The 20,746-nt window shown below is 28.0% G+C and overlaps 1 protein-coding gene and 3 non-coding genes across 4 annotated transcripts in view; 3 read left to right on the top strand and 1 right to left on the bottom strand.

Annotated features, from left to right (window-relative positions):
- Positions 1-19,140, bottom strand: part of LOC107438277 (Krueppel-like factor 3) — a 41,754-nt gene extending 22,614 nt beyond the window's left edge. The window contains exon 1 of the mRNA XM_071177280.2: positions 18,809-19,140. Within this exon, the coding sequence (XP_071033381.2) occupies positions 18,809-18,925 (117 nt within the window). The 5' untranslated portion in view covers positions 18,926-19,140. The remainder of the gene's footprint in view (positions 1-18,808) is intronic.
- Positions 15,902-15,973, top strand: TRNAE-UUC (transfer RNA glutamic acid (anticodon UUC)). The gene has a single exon. It is a non-coding gene; the product is annotated as a tRNA-Glu (tRNA).
- TRNAE-UUC (transfer RNA glutamic acid (anticodon UUC)) lies at positions 16,325-16,396 on the top strand. Its single transcript has one exon. It is a non-coding gene; the product is annotated as a tRNA-Glu (tRNA).
- TRNAE-UUC (transfer RNA glutamic acid (anticodon UUC)) lies at positions 16,754-16,825 on the top strand. The gene has a single exon. It is a non-coding gene; the product is annotated as a tRNA-Glu (tRNA).
- Positions 19,141-20,746: the final 1,606 nt, after the last annotated feature.

Below are 20,746 nucleotides of genomic sequence, written 5' to 3'. Positions count from 1 at the left end.
TTTTTTTTTTAACGTATTAAATTAATTTTCTTTCAGCCTAAAATTAACGCCCAGTAGGTGATAATTCGCCAGATATGGATTGAATATGTGATCCAAAAAAAACTATATAAATTTAGGAGGGAGGAAAGAAAATAAATAAAAGTGACAAGACCGGATGAAAACAGAAAAAAAAAAAAATAACAATTGAGGGGGAGAAAGGACATTTTTTTTTCCTGTTATTGTTAGCCATAGTTATTTTGTGGATGAACCAAAACAACCCCAGAGTAATTCGATTTCTCCCCCATAAACTGTAGCATAAGTAATTGTATGCAGAGAGCTGTCATCGACTGTAATAAAACAACATTAAGGTCATACACAGTTAATGAAAATTCTTAAATACGCAATATTCTAAAAAAAAATTATTTATTCCCAAAATTCCTTTATTTGTCGAAAAAATGCTTGGGGAGGGACGAAGAAAAAGATATCTAGGTAAGGGGAAGAGAATTTTTCTGAATAATTGTAATCAGGGTTTCCACTCAATTTCAGACGGAAAAAAAATTCCCCGACTTTTGCAGGTATATCGGATAAATTTCAATAAAAATCTAGACCATATTAGATTGTTTTTATTTGTAATGACAAATGTTAGATTTTGTTAGCAGAAAAAGAAATTGAACGAGAATGCGAACACATCAGTTTGACCAGAATGTGAAATTTTTACGACAAATAATTGTAACGGATTTCAGAATTATTTTACTCGGATTTCAATAATTGAGTACTGATACAGACAATTTTAAGACCGGTTACTTTAGAGGAAAGGTATAGGAATTTTCCAGAGTTTTGTAAAAAATTTCGAATTTCCCTGATTTTTAGAGTTAAAATAAAATTTTCTGACAATTTCAGGTTTTCTCCCTTACCCGAGGGAGCTCTGAGTGATTGTCTAAGACTTGGCGAACAAAGAACACGCTATTCTCAGGTATTCTTTGGCCAAGGTCTAAGATTTAGCAGGAATAAAAGCAAGAATATATAAAAAAGGTTGTCATATTAAGACTCCATGCTTCTTTTTCCCCCCATAGTTTTTGATTCATGTAGAGTTATAATCTATAAAGTATTAAAAAAAATAAAAAAAAAACGAATTTTTTTTTGTTTACTGATAACCTATGGCTATTACTAGGCTATCAACATAGACTTAAAAGTAGACGACAAAATATAAATAACGACACAATATAAAAATACGATCCTCGCCTCACATTCAAATTAGAAGTTCGGTCATCAAACGAGTTACCTTGTTGTGAAATGATGAGAATCAAAATTCAACCAAAGACTATGTATTTAATATTGTTTCAGTTTTAGACATTTCAATAATCCGAAGGAGTTTTTGTCTGATGATTCCGATCAAAATTTTGAGTTTTTGCATTCAGATTTTTGAACATCAAATTTTATGAATAGTCGATTAAAATTTTTTTTTTGTAAATAATAATTATTTCCTGGTAAAGGTTTTACAATTAGGGGAAAAACTAATGATTTCAAGAAGAACTTATTCTAAATTCTTAGACCAGCGGTTCCTAAATTTTTTTCGGCTATGGAACCCTAATTGATCTAACTTCTTTCGGTGAAACCATTAATTTCTAAATAATAAAGTATGTAAAAACAATTCCGAGCGTATCAACCAATAAAAGATAAAAATATTTAATTAGAGGAATGGATTTTTTTTCATATTTTAGTTCATTAGTAGCGTTAAATTAAATTTTATATCTGGCAGTTGAATTTGCACTTCTGGAGCTGTATCGAATATTGTTTTAAATTTAGTGAAAATATATAAGCTAAAAATGAAATTAATAAGTCGAATTTTGGTTTCCGTTGAAATGAAAATTAAAAAAAACTGCTATTTACATTAAAATGGTTACCAAGGAAACATATTTCTTTTTTTTAAAGCGAATATATTTATTTTATTTTATTTGAAAAAAGTCATGGTAATTATCAATGCAGTTTTTCTTAAATGCAGGTCCTTTTCATAATTTATTCAAGACATTGTTATTAGAAGAAGAAGAATTTAAAGAAATTCTATTCTTTTTTTCATTTTCAATTAAATTTAATTTCATAAAAAGAATCAAATATTAAATAAATAATAGATTATTAATTAAATCTAATTATAATTATAGTCCTCAAAAATTATTGCTGTGAGGTAAAAACAAGCCCGTACTATTGGAACCCTTTTTACCCTTTTGCGGAACCCTAAGGTTCAACGGAACACGATTTGGGAACCACTGCCGTAGAACAGTTCAGATTTTTACATAATATTTTTTCCCGTGGTTGTGAATTAAAGCGGGCATTTTTAAAAAAATGGAATATTTATAGTATTATGCATTAACTGAACTCATAAATATAAGTTATTTTATAACACTATAAATATGATATTACAAATTATAAATATTGTCAATATAACCGTTAATATATCTGTTTAAATTATTTATATGTAATAGTCGATAAAATTCTTTTAATTCTAATTTCTTAAACAATTAACTTTTTTACCACTTGGAAAAATGTTTTCTGAAACTACGGAAACTCCACAGCAGTTGGAGGGTATGTTCGCTTCTTTTTCCCATCGTTATAATAATTCTATACTGAATTGTTCAATGTCAATCTATTCTGAATAGTTCAAATTCTAGAATAATAAACTCTGAATACGTTGGAGCCAAAACGCGGATTGTAACTAAACCGTTCATAAAACTAATAAGAACGAGACATTTAAAAATAGTGATATCTAGATATAGATTTTTACTGAAATTTTAAAGTGCTAAAATGACATTTTTCTGCATTTTCCAAGGTCTTCAAATGATGTGTAAAATCTGAAAATCTTCCCCCAACCAGGAAACGAAAATTATATTAATCGGGAAAAAGTGAAAATAACAGTTCTCACCATTAAAAAAAGTACAGTTAAAACTACTTTAAATCGTCTCAGAGAATCCCTCAAAACGTTTATGAGTCAAGTGAACGATTTAATGTATTTCTGGCAACAAAGAGAACACTTTTAGTACCTTTTCGAATGCAATCTATGCAAGATGAGAAAAACTAACACCTTTCAGCAATCTAACTGTGACTGTAATCGAAAGATTCCTACACTTATCTTTGGCGCGAGACACAAAAGAAAGCTTATTGAAAGTATCGCTGTTTTATGATCGGCATGCGTTTTATGTCTCGTATGCGTACTTTCGAATCCAAACGGCCGTGGTTCCGATTGGGAGCCGGAACAGATTCGGCTCTCACGTATTTAATGCACGTTTTATACTTCCTCGATTGGCAACATAGAAAGAGAGGGGGAGAAATACCGTTTGATGGAACAGAAAAAAAGTTCTATTTCGATCGTCGGGAAGAAGAAGATATTAAAAATAGTGTGGGAAAGGCCGAATCGATAAATTTTTATAGTTGGAAAGTAGGCTTTTTCGCCCCGAAAAAAAAAGAATGATTTCGGAAGTTCTAAGATGTTTTAAATTGGCGAAACATTGCACTATAAAAAGCACAAGTCTGATCCTAAACTGACTATTATTTAACAAGAGAAACGTTCTCCAAAAAAATATTGAAAATCTCCTCAGTTAGGTAAGACATGCAATGGATTAACTTATAGGAACTACGTAATGTATTCCCAGGGTAATTATTAAGGTTTTAAAGCTAGTTTAAATGTAAATTCCATGAAAACAAAGCCGAGATGGTCATTATTATCAACATTACGGGAAAATAATTCATTTCTATAATGCTCCTATTAAAAAACACTATGCTATGAAAAGAAAATTGTATTTCAGGGGACTAGAATATTCTCTCCTACAACAGGATTATTATTATTATTATAATTTTTTTTTTGGCTCAGACTGGGCTTCTGGAGTCGTAAAGATCTGAATGACTCCGACTCCGGTTAAATGGCTCCTACAGATGAAAAGAAGAAATGAATTCTTTGTTCTTATATGAAAATAAATATTTAGAAATAATGTGAAAAAGACATCGCTTAAATTAATATTGTGACTATTATTTTAATTTTAATTAAAGTATAAAAAATTTAGTCTATTACACTTTCTTACATCTGTAAATAATTAAACTATTAAAAAAGAACACAAAAAGTTATTGAAATTTCGATTCATATCATTGACACGTTCAGTTTACACATGTACAAAATTTATCAACTTTTCGAGGGAAAAAAAAAAACTATAGCTTGATACATATTTATTCCTCAATGTAATGAATCTTTACATTTTAATGATGACCTAAAACTTTCCTAAACCTAATATAAAATCATATTTTATTCTTCATAAAATAATTTTCTTGGGCCAAATATTTTATCACTTAAAATTTTTTAATTCATGACAAAATAATCGAATTGTAATTAAAGTTCTAGAAAGCATATTTATCTAATGACTGGCCCCATTCACCCCCACCCCCCTCCTATGCATGCCATTGGTTGTCGAACTTTTAGAAAAATTCGGAGTCGGCCATTTCAACAACTGTTTTAAGTTACTTTCCAACATCAGATATGACTAAGAAAGTACCTAATAAAAATTACGTTTTGTCCTTTTTTAATAATTATTTTCAATGTACTTCTGAAAGTCTATCAATAGCAATAATGAGATTACAGTATTTCACAATTTTTGGAATGTAAGTCAAAAGCATTTGGAATATAATTACAGCTATATTCATTAAAATAATACAATTTAAAATTATTTATACAGCGGAAAATTTATATAACAGCATTAAACATTTAGTTAAAATATGCAAAAAAGAACAGGACTAGCTAACATATGCATTCATGGGTCGGTTTAGAAGAAATTTGGGTCCGTTAACGGACCCTTCACAAAATATATTTTCATAAAAACGGACCCTTCACAAAATATATTTTCATAAAAACGGACTCTTCACAAAATATTTTAACTTAAAAACGGACCCTTCACAAAATAATTTATCTTTTAATCGGACCCTTCACAAATTTGTTTATCTTCATTATTGTTTTGTTAATCGAATAAACCCTTTCCAGGAAGGGGGGGGAGAGAAAGACAGATGTAAACGAACTAAATTTTGTCTTCCGCAGACACTTCTTCCTTTATTCGTCCGAAATGAATATTCTGCGTTCAGCAGTACCAAATATATTTATATGTTGCATCGATAATTTAGTAGCTGCAATTGCTGTTTATTTTTTAAAATTTAATTTTTTTAATTATAATTTTTTTAATTATAATTTTACAGTGTTGAGCATAATCTTGTATGTTTTTACAATTTAAAAATTCCTTGAAAAAGTTTTTTTGCAATAACGGACCCTAATTGCACAAATTCACAAAAGCGGACCCTGGTTGAAAGAATGTGACTTAACGTTTATTTTATATTCACAAATTACGAGTAATTTTTTCGCAATTTTACAAAAACAGACCTTTCACAAAATGTCTGGACAGACCCCTGGCATTAAATTTTTTACTAAGATCTTTAATTTTTGAAAATACAGATCGCACTATACTACCGACGATAGTTCAGTAAATATTAATAAAGGCATACATTAATACAAAGGCATTTAATGTCCTTTTTCAATAATATTAATTACATAAAATATTTCTATGATAAATAAAAACTATCGCAGAATACTAGATGTGACTAGTTAAAACATGCATTGAATTCCACTAAGATCTTCAATTGCTGAAAATGTATCCGTATAGTAAAGATATTAATAAAAATATATTTATTACTATCCTTTTAAAATGATAAATAATGTAAAACATATTTCTATGCATTTTTATAATACGAATAATATTTCTATGCTAAATAAATTTCTCTACTAGATACCATTAGTTAATTGGTCCCAAACTAGATACAATTAGTTAACATATGCATTGAATTCCATTAAGATCAATAAATTATATTAAGATTGATAAATTATAAATAATTATTATGTATATTAATAAAGAAATATTTATTACTATCCTTTTAAAATAATGATTAATGTTTATTTCTAAGTATTCTTATAGTGCAAAATATATTTCTATGCTAAATAAAGCTATAGCAAACTTGATACGGCTAGTTAACATATGCATTGAATTCCACTAAGATATTCAATTGTTTAAAACATCCGTGAAATAAATATATTAATAATGTTTATATATTCCTATAGTGCAAAATATATTTCTATGCCAAATAAAAAGTCTGCATTCAATACAAAATGCAATGATAAATTACTATTTCAGACTTGATTTAGTAAACCTATTTACGTAATCATTATTTATAGGAAACAATTTCATACGTCAGTAGATTGGGTGTTGGCCATGATTTAAATCCTTTCGCATAATCCTGTCACCCAAGCAAAGTATACGGTTGAAGTTAAATCACAAAGACACCTCCGGATGAGATCCATCATTTAAATAAGAAGACATGCGACACAAATAATCACATTCTTCGCAAACGGTTCAAGGTTCTTCCCCCAAAGATCACACAAGACAAATAGCTTGATTCAATATAATAAATACATCAACACAATTTGATTCGCCCAAAGTGATCAAAGTGAGAAATAGTTAATGTGGGTTTCAGAGTGTTTATATTTTAATCGATGACGTTAGTATGATCTGTATTTTTAGAAATTGAAGATCTTAGTGGAATTGAATTCCAAGTGACAGATTGATAAGAGCTTTTTCTGAGGTTCTTCGCTTAGGAAAATGAAAAAGCCAGTTTCAAGTGCTTTAAACTCAAATGAAATCTTCAATTTTACACCAGATTTATTATTGTTCTTTAAAAAAAAAGCGATCAGGCTTTAAAGCGAAGGAGTTGTTTAAATATTTTTTAAAAGAAGATTAAATTAAAATAAATCAATAAAATACCACCGACTTATTGAATTGCTCATTGTATATTTTTATGAATCCAAATCAATGCAATGTTGGAGTAACTTTTCAAATGCTGAAAGAAAATTTAGATCGCAAATCCCCCTTTTTTTTATTGATATGCTGCACTATATCCATATTCATAGCTGGCTTGTTAATATGCAGAACTAAGAATTCACGAACAACTGCTAATAATTCCCTTGTTAAAAATAGCATGCTTTCAAAATCTGAAATTCATAAATTATCTAAATGCCTTTTTTCCCTCACAAAATGGTTGAACTTAACTTATCGTTTCAAAACAAAATATATTATTGAATTAATGGGAGAAAATAAGTATGAAAGCAGCTGTTTTGAGAAAATGAAAATGACATTTAAAGTTCGAGAATGTGAATACTCAATCCATTTTTTCAGACCAAAAATCCATTGAAAATATATTTATTTTCGAATATTTTCAGCATTAAATGAGAATGTCGTGGTTCAGAAAATTAATTTTATTATCTTACTATATTATTCATATATTTTTGATTAGTTATCAATCAAGCTATTTGTATAAATATGACTGATTGCTCAATTGTTTATAAGGTCTAACTATTCAGAAGCTAATTTAGTGTTTACTCTGCTATCAAGAACCATTTGATTGATTGATTGTTCAAATGAACTAACTATTTTGAAATTCATCGAAGATCTTTGCACTGATATCACGATACCAATAACTATTTGACGTTACCATTGTTGACTCTTCATTAGGACAAACTATTTTGATACTAATCGAGAATTTTTAACAATGATATCAGGAATGGTACGCTCGAGTAAAATAGAGGACATCTCCATTTCAAAGCCGGAAAAAAAATGATTAAAAAATTATTTTGATATCCTCTATGGTCTAATTCTAAATCAATAACAAAAAGGACGAAACATTTCCGGCAGAAAGTCATCGACGGCTTCCTATTTTATTTTATTCGACACTTACATTTTATGAATGAATTATTATGATATTTGATTTGCGAATTGAATTAATAAAAAAAAGAAAAGGAAAATGAATTCCAGCGTGAAATCGTTTTCTAAGAAACAATTATTTGATCTAAGTTCATTGCCAGATTCAACAGCGATAGAATAACGTAACTCTGATTTCAACCAATCACAATCATATAATATGAAATCGTCTGCGCTGTGAAAGAGGAGTCATTTTCTTAAAGTGCGCCCTGAGAAAGATCATTCTTAAATTGAGGATGTCATCTGCCTTGATTACGATAAATGAAAAGCTTTAGTTGTCTAATAAGGAAACAGATTCAATTATAGAATAATATTCTTTTTACTCAATTAAAAATCGTTTTCTCGAGGAAAACTTTTTTACTCTTTTCACTAAACGGTAATAAGTGAAAAGTTTCACAAGCGGTCTCTTTGAAAGGGATATCACTATCGGCATAAATACGTACATATTTTATCTCAACAGGTTTCCAGTTACAAGCAAACAGAACATAAAGTATAAAAAGTAGCTATATTTTCATACTTTCGTAATGATGAAGTTAACACTTAATCAGTCTAATTTTTTACTATTGTAAGCTATTGAGACACATATAAAAATGTCGAAAAATTAAAAAAGTCAAAATATTTCCTTCTAAAATCACAGACATATCAAGAAGAAATTTCCCGTCACAAATTATTTTACCCTAAAAAAAGACCCTTTACAAATTTTCTTATTGTAAAGTTGTATTCTTACGACTTCTTTTTTGTGTTCGGTTGAGTCAATGACGTCTTTATTTATAGTTTTAAAATTACAGTTCCATAAAAGACATGGTTCTTGTTTCCATCTTTCACACTCATTAATTCCATATAATCTCAAAAGTAAAATTTTTTATGAAAGAATCCAAATCTGTGACATTTTAGTTAAAGAAATTTAGTATATTTTTCAGATTCGCGAAAATGGGGTATTGGACATACTCCTGGTTTTTCCTATTTTTTACAAAATCGGCATAACAGAATCCCAGTTTCACTAATTTACTAAATTATGAATAAGGTTTTTACGATTTCTCGAAAATCAGGACCTTTTACAAATAATCTGGTCCTTAAACACAAATTATCTGTTCTTTCTTATAATCTTGACGTGTTATTACATTAGCAAATGAACAAAATATACGTAAAGTAAACCTATTTGAGTCGAAACACCATCGATTTGTCATAATTATTTGTTTTTCTCAAGTTCCCATTAAATGAGCATAACTGCATCCAGAAAAAAGAAACATGATTCCTACAATATACAGCTATAAGCGTTATTCTATAATGTCTTAGATTATGAATACTTAATCCTAAATCCAGAAATATTTAATCTAAGCTAGGAAGTATTTATCCTCATGATAAAGTTCAAATTGTAACCAATATGTCAATTAATTAATAAATATTTCGAAGGACATAAGAATACTTAAGATTTTGAGAAAAACATCTCATTTTTTAACTTCACTAAAAAAAAAAAAAAAAAGAGAGAGAGAGAGAGAGAAATTTCGGAAAAAAAAATGGCGCAATTATTTAAATTCAGATAATAGTAAACGAATGTAATAAGGAAATAATATGAAGGTCACTTAAATGGATTGTGAGGTAATTATCTCTTTATATTCGTAAATATCATGGCAAATATCATACTACTTTAATAGAATAGTTTATGTAAAACATAAAAACAAAATAAATACAATGAAAATAAAAATGTAATAGGCATCATCAATATTTTATCGTTTGCGTAATGTTAACAAACAAGATCAATCTTCGAAAAACCCAACTCCTGCAATTATCGTTTGCGAACGGAGTCTATTCTTCTGACGTAATTATGTGCATATTTCTCTTTAAAGCTCATTTTGTGTTAACAATTTTAAGAGCGAAAAATACTTCCGTTGTATTTGCGTGATTATTAGGGGTCATTTGGCAGAGCAATTTTGTATTGAGACTCAAACAGAATGGGGAAGTAATAAAAGATGTTTGTAAACTCATATTGAAATGATTTATACATTAATGATTGTGTATCAAGAGAATATTAAAAGAAACTGCGGTTAGCAATCACATTTACACGAATGTTTATTTGAGATTTCATTCATTATGAATGTTTGAGTAAGTTCAACTGATAGATTATTGTAAATAAGCAAATTTTACAACACAAGGAAACGAACGATAACAGCAAAATTACATAATATTCTAGGTTCGAATTATTTTATGAGAAATCCTAAATTACCGGAAATGACTAAAATTTTTGTTTATTGTGTTTAAATTTAAATATTCAATCTATATTTAATATTTAAGTTCAAACTATTCTTACAATGGGATACCTGTAAATGATGTAGGGTGGGTATCTCGATCCTGATTAAATGTTGTAACGTGGCAATTGTTTACGTTAGCAACTGTTCTTTCAATTTTATTTAGCCAAGTCCGTCAAGTATTAATTCTGTTAAGTGACACATTCTAAATTTTTTCACAAAGATTCTTTCTCTAAGATTCCAATTCTTTCACTATGTATTTATACAGACTTAACACAAAGACAGACATGAAGTCACGTGAAACATAAACAAACTAATTATGCATCAAAGTTGTCAGGTACGCAAATCATCAATTAGTATTTTCTACTACAATGTACAAATTTTATAATAGTTGCTACTATTAGTTGCTGGGGTATTTGAGGGCGGTTTCCAATTAACTATAATTTAAGTGCGGTGCAGTTTTATTCCAAAATTAATGGAACAATTGCTGAAATATTTTAAATTATTAAACGTTTTGAAAAATCTACAATCAGTCAAGATTTTCCACTTAAATGAAAATCATTAAAATCTACGAATAAATCTAAATTTTAAAAAATTCCATATATTGTAGTGTAGGAGTAACTTCTTAAACATCAAAAACTTAGACCACAAATCCATGTACTTTTTTTTCATGAAAACTATTCCCTTTTTGTTTTTTTCATATAGACGTTTTGCGCCATTTTAAAAATTGGGTACTTCAACAACTCGAGAAGAATACTGCTAAAAAAATCACATAGATGTGTCTAATCATGTAGTTGTGCATGACGTGTAAACATTTCAAATATTAGGCTTGATTTATTATCACGCTAATACAATTTTTGGATCAGATTTAAATTACACCACGCATTTTTCAAGTAAATCTGAGTAGTGGAGATTAAAAAAAATTATATAATAAATAAAAGCAAAAAAGTTGTTTTTTTGTTAGTAAACAATTTAGAAGGTTCAATCAATAGGGTTAATTATAAAAATAAAATGAATAATCTGAAAAATTTAATTCTAAATAGTTGAAACAATAGGTAATTAATTATTAGTATGGCTTATGAATTAAAAAATTTTTTTAACCAAGTCATCTATATTAGGATTATTTATTAATGTTCAAACTAAATTATGCATTTTAGGAGCATATTAGTTCTGCTTGAAAGATATTTTGACTTTTTATTATGTTCATAACATTTGTCTGAAGTATGTGTATAAGCAAACCTACTACAAAATTTAAAGAGTGAATCGTGTCTGGAAAATGTGTTGCTGGTAAAATTTTCTAAAATTGAGTAGATGAATTTTTTAAGAATTTCGAAAATTTTCTTCATTTTTTATCGTTTTTGCGTACCACTACAAAAAATTACGCTTTGCCACACAGTAATGTGAGTTAATAATTCATAAGCTAAATATATTGTTGTTCTATGAAGCCCTAAAATATATTAAAGCGTTTTTCAACAGTTGTGAAAAGCAGAATGGATTTTATCAACATTTCTGTTCTGAGAAGAAAAAAAAAAGTTAAACAATCAGGGAGCCATTTTCATAAAACATTTCATGCTGGTACAAGTTAGCAGCATTTTAGTTGTGATGTATTTCCGATACAGCACTGGTGTTGAGCTAATATGGTTAAGGTGTTAAGCTAATATAAAACATTCATGCTGGTACAAGTTAGCAGCATTTTAGTTGTGATGTTAGGTGTTAAGCATTTAGTTAAGGTGTTAAGCTAATATAAAACATTCATGCTGGTACAAGTTAGCAGCATTTTAGTTGTGATGTATTTCCGATACAGAAAAGGTGTTAAGCTTTTTAAAACATTTTTATTTAAATTGTGCCATTATTCTCTGTGAGGATTTTATTGAAATTGTACAATAAACAACTAATTACAACAAACCATGATTACCGATATACATTCGAATAACATTCTGATCTGTGTTACTCCACTTGTGTTTGGCAACATCTCGGGCGTTACCGCGGGAAAAAAGAAACATTGGAGAAAGTTCTCTTTAAAAAAAAAGGAGAAAAAGACGGAGTTTCTGTTTAGTGTTGTAGGTGACAATGGTGTTCTTTGTTAGCGAATAATGAACATGCGTTCTCATTTGTCCGTCACACGGGAACGGAAGCGATACGGTCCGCCCTCAATTTGTAACCTGAACCGGCCAGTCATCCTGAAAGATTGGCTAAGAATAGACCCCCCCCCCCCCCCCAATTTTTTTAAACTTATGAATCGACATTCATCTTCCAACTATTTATTTCTTTATTGTAGTAACTTCATATTATAACATTGAAAAAAGTGTCAAAAAATTCAATCCTTCACATTATGAGAATAAATTATACATAGTTGGATATTGCTTTCTATGTTAAATAATGACGAATCGAAGAGATGTTTTAAATGGAATTTTTTATTTTTAACTTCCACAAGACAAACGATTATAATTTAATAAAACAACACAATATCACAGTAATAATTTTGACTATTTTGTTTTTCATACTAGCTTTAAAATCGTAGGTGTTTATTCCAATAAGTAGCCCCAAATCTTTGTACTGCTTTGGAACAATTAATTTTCACAATATTACGTTATTGTAGTGTTTCCCACCCCCAATTTTTGTACCGCTTTAAAACAATTAATTTTCAATGTATTACGTTATTGTAGTGTTTCCCACCCCCAATTTTTGTACCGCCTTAGAACAATTAATTTTCAATGTATTACGTTATTGTAGTGTTTCCCACCCCCAATTTTTGTACCGCTTTGGAACAATTAATTTTCAGAGTATTACGTTATTGTAGTGTTTTCCACCCCCAATTTTTGTACTGCTTTGGAACAATTAATTTTTACAGTATTACATTATTGCAGTGTTTCCCAAACTTATGACTTTCGTGTACACTTTCTAAATTTTTAGTAATACTGTGTACCATTAATAAAAAATGAATGTATTTTTTACTATAAAAGAATTGCACAAAAGTTAAAAATCACATCTGGCTGTTGACACCACTAATTCTGCAAAAAATAGCCAATAGAAAAATACGTATCGTAAATTTTCATGTCTAGCTTTGTTTTTAAAATAAAATATTTTGAAATTTTAGTTTGTTGCAAGATGCATAAGAACGCGTACCCCCGCTAAACTGTTCCCGTACCCCTGGGGGTACGCGTACCACACTTTAGGAAACACTGCGGTTTTTGGAAGGAAAAAAAAGTACCCCTTTAAAGTTTTGATTTGTTTGTTCTATTATATTGCTGAAAAAATCCTCTAATAATTATGCTTATTTTTTTCGCCACTTAAATGGCAAAACCCTTTAAATGAACATTTTCACTTACCACAACTAATACACCTAATTTTGCGAATCCTGACTATTTACACTGGAGTACCATAGGATATTTTGAGGGGTTGACGAAGAAAAGAAGAAAAAAAAAAAAAAAGGAAGAAAGAATATAGCAAAAGGGGGGACGTTATCAGTTTGTCGTTCTCCATCCAGAGGTCAAAAGCAGCCCTCTCTCAGAATATTGGCGCCAAACCACGCCCACGCATTATGCATTCCAACACAAAATGGAACTATTTGCTTGCACATTCCAAGCAACAATCGTGAACGACTTTTATAGTATTGACTTTATATCGATTGAGAATTTCTTTACATTCAATGAGTTAGAAGTTTGAAAAGCTCTTTGACAATCGGTAGCTCTTAGCCATCTTTCGGATACGTCTAATTCATTATGTTTGACAAGCTTAGAAAAAGATGCCTATCTCAAATAAATTATATCAAATAACGTATAAAAGCTTTTAATTAAAAATGTAGCAAAATGTTAACAGCAATTTATAAAATAAATTGCTTGTAACTAAAAAATCGATAGTAAAATACTCGATATTCAATTAAGCGAATTTAATTAGATGAGTTGGTTTCGAAGTAACCCAACCTAACGTATATTAGTGAAATATTTAAGGGTAATTTTATTTCGCATAAATAAATATATAATTGGAAAAATATTATTCATAATCATATATTCGTGTATGATTTTTATATTTTATTAATATATAAGATATACATTGTTTAATCTCTTAAAGGAAATATTTTGTGTAATTTTAATTTCCACCCATAAATATGATGTAACAAAAAATATTAACTTTAATAAATTTTGTGTTTTATTTAATTTTCTATCAATTTGCAATGACAAAATAAAAATAATGATTTTAGTAAAAAAAATTTTCTACTAATAAATACGTTACAGGAAAAAATTAACTTAATTTTATTTTGCATTTACAAACATTGGAAAAATATAATTTGTAATGATATATTTTTTGTTTGATTTTTATATTTTATTAATATATAAGAAACACATTTCTTAGATTTTATTTTAAATAAATATTTTGTGTAGTTTTAATTTCAATCCATTAATATGCTGTAACGAAAAATATCAATTTTAATAAATTTTGTGTTATTTAATTTTTTATCAATTTGCTATGACAAAATAAAAATAAAATAACGATTTTAGTAAAAAAAAATTTCTACTAATAAATACGTTACAGGATATTAACTTAATTTTATTTTGCATTTACAAACATTGGAAAAATATAATTTGTAATAATATATTTTTTGTATGATTTTTATATTTTATCAATATATAACGAACACATTTTTTAGATTTTATTTTAAATAAATATTTTGTGTAGTTTTAATTTCAATCCATAAATATGCTGCAACGAAAAATATCAATTTTAATAAATTTTGTGTTATTTAATTTTTTATCAATTTGCTATGACAAAATAAAAATAAAATAATGGTTTTAGTAAAAAAAAAATTTTACTAATAAATACGTTACAGGAAATTAACTTCATTTTATTTTGCATTTACAAACATTGGAAAAATATAATTTGTAATAATATATTTTTTGCATGATTTTTATATTTTATCAATATATAAGGAACACATTTTTTAGATTCTATTTTAAATAAATATTTTGTGTAGTTTTAATTTCAATCCATAAATATGCTGCAACGAAAAATATCAATTTTAATAAATTTTGTGTTATTTAATTTTTTATCAATTTGCTATGACAAAATAAAAATAAAATAATGGTTTTAGTAAAAAAAAATTTTTACTAATAAATACGTTACAGGAAATTAACTTAATTTAATTTTGCATTTACAAACATTGGAAAAATAGAATTTGCAATAATATATTTTTTGTATATTTATATTTTATCAATATATAAGGAACACATTTTTTAGATTTCATTTTAAATAAATATTTTGTGTAGTTTTAATTTCAATTCATAAATAATAACGAAAAATACTAATTTTAATAAATTTTGTGATATTTTATTTTCTATCAAGATGCTCTACAATTATGCGATTTATATCCAGCAAAAAAAAAATTCTTCTAGTAATTTTTTTTAAATCAATAAATACTTTACAGGGCAAAAATTAACTTATTTGAACAATCGTGTAATTTTAATTTCCACCAATAATTTATTTTATTCAAAACCAATGCTATTATACATTATTAGAACATTAAAAAAAAAACATTTACATACACAAAATAATAATATTGCATGCTAACATATGTGATTTTGGAAATTTACCTTAATGGAAAAGATTTATGTGTCACACTAGATAATTTTTTAAGATTCTTAATAAGTCTTAAAATAAAAGTAAACAAAAATTAGCCTTCGGAGTTGGAATCAAAATCGGCGTATGAGTACGAAATTATTTTAAATTCAAAGCAACTGTAATTAGAAAAATGATATAAAAAATAAATATAGACTAATTTACTTCAAAAAAAGAATGAAAAAAAAACTCTTTTAGCAATTAAAGAATTACTAATCCATTCCTTCTGTGTCCCATGTGGTCTAGTGGTTAGGATTCGTGGCTTTCACCCACGCGGCCCGGGTTCGATTCCCGGCATGGGAAACCTTTTATTGTTTTTTTCTATTAAAATATTTTTGTCATGTTATGTAATGAAGGCATGAAGATAGTAATTAAAAAGTCAGACGCATGAAATGTTTTTTTTTTTTTTTAAAAAACAAAATTAATAGAATTATAGAAAACATCAAAAACGATTCAATCATTGACCTTCGAGTGCTTCACTCAGCTCCGTGTTGCAGCACAAATTGTTAATAAATGAAACTATCTTCCCGTGTTTTTGGACACAAGTGGTCATTGAAGACAATATAATAATTGACAGAAAACTAATTAAAAGTTAGTAGTTCATTTTTCAAAGGCCTTATAGTTAAGCTAGCGCAAAAGTTTACAGAGAGTGACTCCCATGTGGTCTAGTGGTTAGGATTCGTGGCTTTCACCCACGCGGCCCGGGTTCGATTCCCGGCATGGGAATCTTTTTATTGTTTTTTTTCTATTAAAATATTTTTGTCATGTTATGTAATGAAGGCAAATATGAAGATAGTAATAAAAAGGTCAGACACACGAAATGTTTTTTTAAAAAAAAAATTTAAAGAATTATAGAAAACATCATAAACGATTCAATCATTGACTTCCGAGTGTTTCACTCAGTTCCGTGTTGCAGAGCAAATTGTTAATAAATAAAACAATCTCCACATGTTTTACGAACTGTACTTGGACATAACTTGTTATTGAAGACAATATAATAATTGACGGAAAACTAATTAAAAGTTAGTAGTTCATTTTTTAAAGGCTTTATAGCTAAGTTAGCAAAAGTTTACAAAGAACGACTCCCATGTGGTCTAGTGGTTAGGATTCGTGGCTTTCACCCACGCGGCCCGGGTTCGATTCCCGGCATGGGAAACTTTTTGATTTGTTGTCGTAGCTTTGACATATAAAGGTGTTTTCAAAGTAAAGACCATATAATAATTAAAAAGATATTATTTTTTTAAAGCTACGTTACTATGTTATAGTTACTATATTTTTTATGCTATATTAATTTCCATTAAAATGTGTACTTACTTTAAAATTCAGAAATATAATTGTGTTATTAAAATAAAATTTTGTTTTGAAGATTGTGTAATAAAACCAGGAATTATCAAAATTTTAATTGCCATTTGCTTATTTATTTACTTTTTTTGGCGAAAAAAAAACAGACACACTGACTAATTTTTATTTTTATAAGTTAATAAACATAATAAAAAAGCATTAAGTTACTATTTTGTCCTTTGGTTGCATTCTGACAAATCCAAAAGAAGTTTTTTATTTACTTAGGCTTAAACATACTATCATATTTGTTGCTTTTTACTCTATTCGTGAAAAATTTTATATTTAAAATGAAAGCAAAATTTATGCGAAGAGTATTTTTTGTGTTTATAAATTTAATTTAAAATGATTTTCAACACCACTTCTTATAAATAACATAAACGTATGTATAAATGTATACTAATAATAATTACGTATTCATTATTTTAGGTTCTTACAAATCATAAAAATATATTTCAGCAAATAACTGTGATTCAACTTTTATTTTATAACCACTGTGAAAAATCAACTCCGGAAAGATTAAAATTTGCCAATGCACACTTTTTGCGATAGGTAAACACTCTTCTTTAAATAACTTGCATTTACTTTTACGTATGAGAAGTTGATTTATTTAAGAGTAGTTAGTAGTCAAAATAATTGAAATTGAAAATCTAGTAGTATTAGAAAATGTTTCTAATTTTTTCTACCACTTTAAGCACCATCTATAATAATCGAATAGCAGTCTTTGTTTATCTGAAGTGATAAGTTAACTTATATCAAAATAATTTTCTAAATTCGTCACCCATGAATAGAATATGATTCATTAAAAAGTATTATATGTATTGAAGTATTTTTATTATGCATAATGATATATCCAGAAATAAAACAGGGTGACCATAAACTCTGAGAAAAAAATTTCTTAATTTATCAAATTTTCTTGATTTTTGTAACCGTTGGCGAAATTTTATTATTAATTTTGCAATTATGGCTTGTTTTTTAATTAATAATAAATAAAAAAAAATTATAGTTAAACACAGGTTGTTCACCGAAAAAACCTAGACAAAAGTTGTTGCATCATAGAATAGAAAATTTTTTTTTATTTCTTTTTAATTTGTGAGTTCCTTTTTTCTTTTTGCCTACTACTTAAATTATGCAAAATATTTTATTTTATGTCTCTTAATTACTTTCGGTGTTACCTTTATTATTATTATAATTTTTTTTTACAATGTCAAGCAAAATCCATGGACTACACGTAACGGATAACCTACCCTAATACATGTACCTATGAATGATTGGCTATTCAGGGATGTAAGCTTTTGGTAAAAAAAAAATTATACTAAGAATTAGAAGAAGAAAATTAACAGGTGCATATTCGCCAGTTGCAACCGAGCAAATATTTTTAAAAATAAAATGAAATTTTTTTTTTGCAATATAAAAATAAATCGTAACAAAATGGTAAAATTAAGGGGAAGAACGGTTTATGCCCATTTTTCAAATTGGATAGCCAACTGTGTTATATTATGAGGATTACTTAGTTTAAACTAATTAATAGCGAAAAAAACCAGTTCTTCCCGAGAGTTATTGCAAAGTAAAGATGGGTCACACTGTGAAAACTCCCTTCCTCTTTACGCGTAAATTGTTTTTTTTTTAAATAACTCTGCTAGGTTGTTTTTTCATTAACGAATCTGCTTTTATGAACATAAATCGTTCTTCCTCGTTGTCTTTATATGTATACAAACAATTTCAATAATTTAACTAAATCTACTAAACTGACAATTTTGGTCAAAATTGTTTAAAAGAAATACCAATAAATTGTTTTACCTTCAAAGCAGTATTCGATGGAGCTTGGAAGACGGTGCAACTCCTATAAGAACAATCTGGTACTATTTGATCTTCTTCAAAAACATTATCCTGTAAAAAATAGAACTCTTTTTCCATAACTTAAGAACTAACACCTTGCTCTAGCGCACAAAAACCATAAACAGCATTAGATCCGCGGCTCCTGATTTTTTTCGCGCGTTAGCACCATTTATTCGACAGAAACGTTCTTGTTCTTGCGACTCCCTCAAAAACGAAAGAACAAGTGTGTGTGTGGAGGATTTCTTCAATGAAATCCGACTCCTCGTTTAAACGCTTTGGCCCCGCCCCTTTACTGTGACGTATAATTCCCCGCGTGCTTTTGTGTTGTCCCGCTGGGCTTTTTTTTATTTTTTTATAGAATGTTTAGATCCCTGTGGTGAAAGAAGAATTTGACGGACGAGGGGTGGGGGGATCTAACTTGTAGTAGGGAACTTAGGAAACCAGGAATTTGATGAGTGAAGAAGATCGCCAGTGATTTTTTTTTTATTTTTGGACATAGCTCAAATTGTATGTTTAAGGAAATGGATATATGATTTAATTTTTAAGCAAATCACTATTCGATGATTAACAATTTATGTCATTGACCCATAAACAAGACATCATGATAGATATGCAATTTTTGTTTCTTTCAAATAAAAACTAATAATAAAATAATTATTTTACCAGCTTTTACTTTAAATAGTTTTTAATTAAAATTTTTTTTAATCAGTTTCATAATTGAGGGATTAAAAAATACTTTTTTCATCGATAAAAGTAAAAAGCTGGTAGCAAAAACATTGAATTTTTTTTTCATTTATTTTAAAAATATTTAATGATTACTGACTGACACCGGCGTCACAATAGAAATATTTTTCTGAAAAGGATTTTAACCTTTTGCCTTCCGATCTCCCTTTCACCTCTGATCAGACATCGATGGTTACCACAGTGATATGAAAAATAGTTTATGTCTTAATAATTAGTCATACTGTAAAAAGTATTAAAAAAATTTTTGCATTTAAACTAATTTATATAGAGTTGACGTTAATTCCATACCAGTGTTGCCAGAACTAGTAAAAAGTAGCGAATGGGAGCTCCAAAAGTAGCGGATTCGAACATTTTGTAGCCCAAAAAATAAACGAATAAATAAAAAAAAAACAATATATATATATATTAACAAAATTAATATCACAGCATTAATAAAGTGTAAAGTTTGCCATGTTTTGATTGTTCTAATTTATTTGGTTATATTTCTGTAAAACAGCGCCGTCTGCTATATTTTGGGTAGCATCATAGCAAGCTTGCGGAGTCTCCCGAATTCATTTGTGGTTTGTTTTGCTGAAAGTGTTAAATTGCAAGAACGCGTAATATGAAAAACACTAATATTATAATAATATTGGATAGCGCGTTTTTTCAAGCTTTTTTATGTGTAAAAATCAGTCGGGAAAAGTAACCCCACTTTCCAATCTTCTATCAAAGTTGTGAATAAAAATATGTTGTTTTTTTTTTGCATGAGAAATATTATTTTTTCATAATCTTTTTTTAATACGTAGAAAGCTAGGTAGTTCTGTAGAAAAAGATACTATTAATAAAAATATATTTTTAAATTTTGCAATTAATTATTTAAATTAAAATAATTTTCAGCAATATTTAATTTAGAAAAGAAGGAAAAAATTGCAGAAATTTTGGAAATATTCGTCTTAACACATTAGCTTATTCTTTTGACTAAGTTAACCCACTAAAACTGCTGAATGCAAAATTATTGTAGTACAAGATAGTATAACCGAAAGTATGTGATCTGCCTCTTCATTTTCCTCTGTCGATGATTCCCCATGATAAATCGATGAATTAAATTTGAGCATTTTAGCTGATGGTATAAAATCATAGCAACATGTATTTCTATCTTCAAACATCATTTTAATT

The sequence above is a fragment of the Parasteatoda tepidariorum genome, chromosome 3 (genome assembly GCF_982258835.1).
Source record: "Parasteatoda tepidariorum strain Cologne lab strain chromosome 3, Ptep-v5.0, whole genome shotgun sequence".
NCBI classification, from domain to species: Eukaryota; Metazoa; Arthropoda; class Arachnida; order Araneae; family Theridiidae; genus Parasteatoda; species Parasteatoda tepidariorum.
Note: the sequence above shows the minus strand (reverse complement) of the source record. Positions and strands in the feature narration are given on the sequence as shown.